This window comes from Bidens hawaiensis, unplaced genomic scaffold, assembly GCF_021521415.1.
Source record: "Bidens hawaiensis isolate Kalapana, Puna unplaced genomic scaffold, B.hawaiensis_p1.1 tig00006258_1, whole genome shotgun sequence".
Lineage (NCBI taxonomy): Eukaryota > Viridiplantae > Streptophyta > Magnoliopsida > Asterales > Asteraceae > Bidens > Bidens hawaiensis.
In genome coordinates, this window is record NW_027491415.1 from 1,120,657 (window position 1) to 1,123,324 (window position 2,668).

At 33.9% G+C, this 2,668-nt stretch overlaps 1 protein-coding gene across 1 annotated transcript; it reads left to right on the plus strand.

The window, feature by feature from the left end:
• The first annotated feature begins 461 nt into the window (after positions 1-461).
• On the plus strand, positions 462-1,936 carry LOC143631817 (LOB domain-containing protein 15-like). The gene is made up of 2 exons (XM_077100449.1): positions 462-1,417; positions 1,495-1,936. Exons 1-2 carry the CDS (start codon positions 1,223-1,225, stop codon positions 1,900-1,902), a joined length of 603 nt encoding a protein of 200 aa, XP_076956564.1. The 5' UTR covers positions 462-1,222; the 3' UTR covers positions 1,903-1,936.
• Positions 1,937-2,668: the final 732 nt, after the last annotated feature.

Genomic DNA, 2,668 nt, shown 5'->3' on the forward strand with positions numbered 1-2,668 from the left:
CAAGCCGCTCAGTTTCAAACCGAACCAAGTTCAAGCATAAAGATATCGCTCGTTTCTTTAAATTCAATCCGCTCGGTTCGGCTCGCTTCCAAACCAAACCAAGTATGAGCATAACCGCATTCGGTTCGGTTCGTTTCGTAAACAGCCCAATGTGTGTATCTATCAAAATTATACCAAAATATATCGATAAAATTTTATAGTTGACTTGTCTTTGCATTCATACAATTTAATTGAAATGTAATAAAATTAAAAGGCCAGTGTAATATTTATTTCTTTTAAACTTAATTTATTAAGAGTTATAGAAAAACAAAACTAGATGTAACCTATTTTGGTATCACTTGTGCAATAATCATAAAAGCTTGGCGCAAGAAGATAGGAGTTTTATCTTAATTGCAACAATTGATTAATAAATGAATAAAAAAAAATAAAAAAAATATAGGATGGGCTACAAAGTACAAACTACTAGCTCGATCACAGCACAATTAAGTGCTTAAAATATGCTAGTCTATATATAAAAAAACAACTATACACTTTTAGTGTGTATGAACTCTAAAACATGAGACATTGAATAAGAGCAATTTTAGCTAGTCCAACTTAGACCTAACACTAGTGTTCATTTATTATACATTTGCCTTTAAAGACCATTTTCCTCTTCCTCAATTAACACTTCTTCTTCTCTTCTTCTTCCTTAGCAAATGCCCACAGAAAGGTACATCAGTCTCCCCTTTTTAATTCAATCCATGTAATCAAATTTAGAGTATCCATAATAGTCGTTTTGACGTGCGTTTGAGAAGATAATGTTCTTGTGTGAAAAGACCAAGAAGGCAAGAACCAATATTGTGAGTGAAGTGAGGAGAGAAAGGGTGTGTTTCTTCAACTTGTTTACCCTATGAGAAGGGTAAAGCATGGGTAGTCCATGGGTCTTATTGCCTTAGATACTAATTATCATCGAAGAGCATTTGACCTAGTGGTATCTGCTTCTTTCTTTGAAGGTCGAGGGTTAAAATCCCATGGTTTTATGAGAAATAATCATCATAAGAAAATATAAAGATCAAGCAATATATTACATGCTTGTTGTCACTTTTGACCAACCAATTAAGTTTCTTGTTATACATTTAATGGTTTCTTGATTCTTGTTTCTAGGGAATTCAATGATGAAGCAGGGAAGAGGATAAAAAGAGAGATCGATGATTATATAAACACGACAAAGTTAACGGCACAAATGGGAAGGAGACAGACATTGATTCCGGGACCAGGTACTTTGAACACAATCACACCTTGTGCTGCTTGTAAGCTGCTGAGAAGAAGGTGTGCAGAAGATTGTCCATTTGTACCCTATTTCTCACCTCATGAACCCTTTAAGTTTGCTGCTGTTCACAAAATCTTTGGTGCTAGCAACGTCTCAAAGCTCCTTATGGTATGCTATCTCATACTTGTATATGTCTGTTATCAAATTTATTAAGGTTTCTTTATATGTTGTTTTGATATATTTAGGAAGTGCCTGAAAGCCAAAGAGCAGATGCAGCAAACAGTTTGGTATATGAAGCAAATGTGAGGCTAAGAGATCCAATCTACGGCTGCGTGGGCGCAATTTCCGCATTACAACAACAAATTCAATCTTTACAAGCTGATCTCAATGCAATAAGGGCTGAAATTGCGAGATACAAATATAGAGAAGTTGCTGTGAATACTCGTCACGTTAATAATATTGCTTCTACTTTAGTTTCTTCAGGCTGTACCGAGGCGGCTCAGCTTTCAACCGTCCCTGAACCGCCTACTCCACCACCACCACGGCCGTCCATTGTTATCTCATCTTCTTCTTCGTTGTCATCTTCGTCTTCGGTTAATCTTTATAGTACTAGTACCGTTCCGAATAATAATTTATCAAGCTACTTTGCTTGATTGTGTTAAACCTTAGTTCATTCACTTTTTTTAATATGTTTCTATATGTATTAGTCATTTATAAAAAGTTTATTTATTAGTTAAAGCAAAATAAGTTAATGTCTAGATTGATAAAGTGAAATAGTTGATATTATTATATTATGCATGCATGTTACGTATTAGTCAGCGCCAAATTAATTAAGAGAACGTGAGATGCAATTAATTAAAGCCCACACTCACGCTGAAGAGACAAATTGTATATTCTGCTCCTTCACCATATATATAGAAACTGATTGGTTCATTCTGACCTGATTGAGTCAGATCTGAATGAGCATTTGTCTCATTCAACAACAACAATAAGTCTGAATGATTCAGACATAATTTTAATTATTCAGATGTTTTTCTGTTTGGAACCAAACAGTCTTATTAAAGTGTTTTAATTGTTGTTTTTTACTGTTCTAACTATCATTGTTTTGTTTAATAAAAATACTAATAGAGATAAAAAAGAAACAAAAAAAACAAATAAGATCTATTATGCTGCTACGAATTCGAACTCTACCCACTGTTACATTTAGGAAGTAAACTTACTAGCTAAAAAAACATCTTACTGTGGGGGTGTGCATGTTGATGCTTTTGATGTTCATTCGGATGGTCCGATGATCATTATGTGGTTACGGATGATCATGTTGAGACAAGTTAGTTTTGTAAACTTTAATAGAGTTAATTAAGTTTACAAAAGTGTTGTATCTTGTCATTATGTTTAATTGTTATCTTTCATATGTTCACT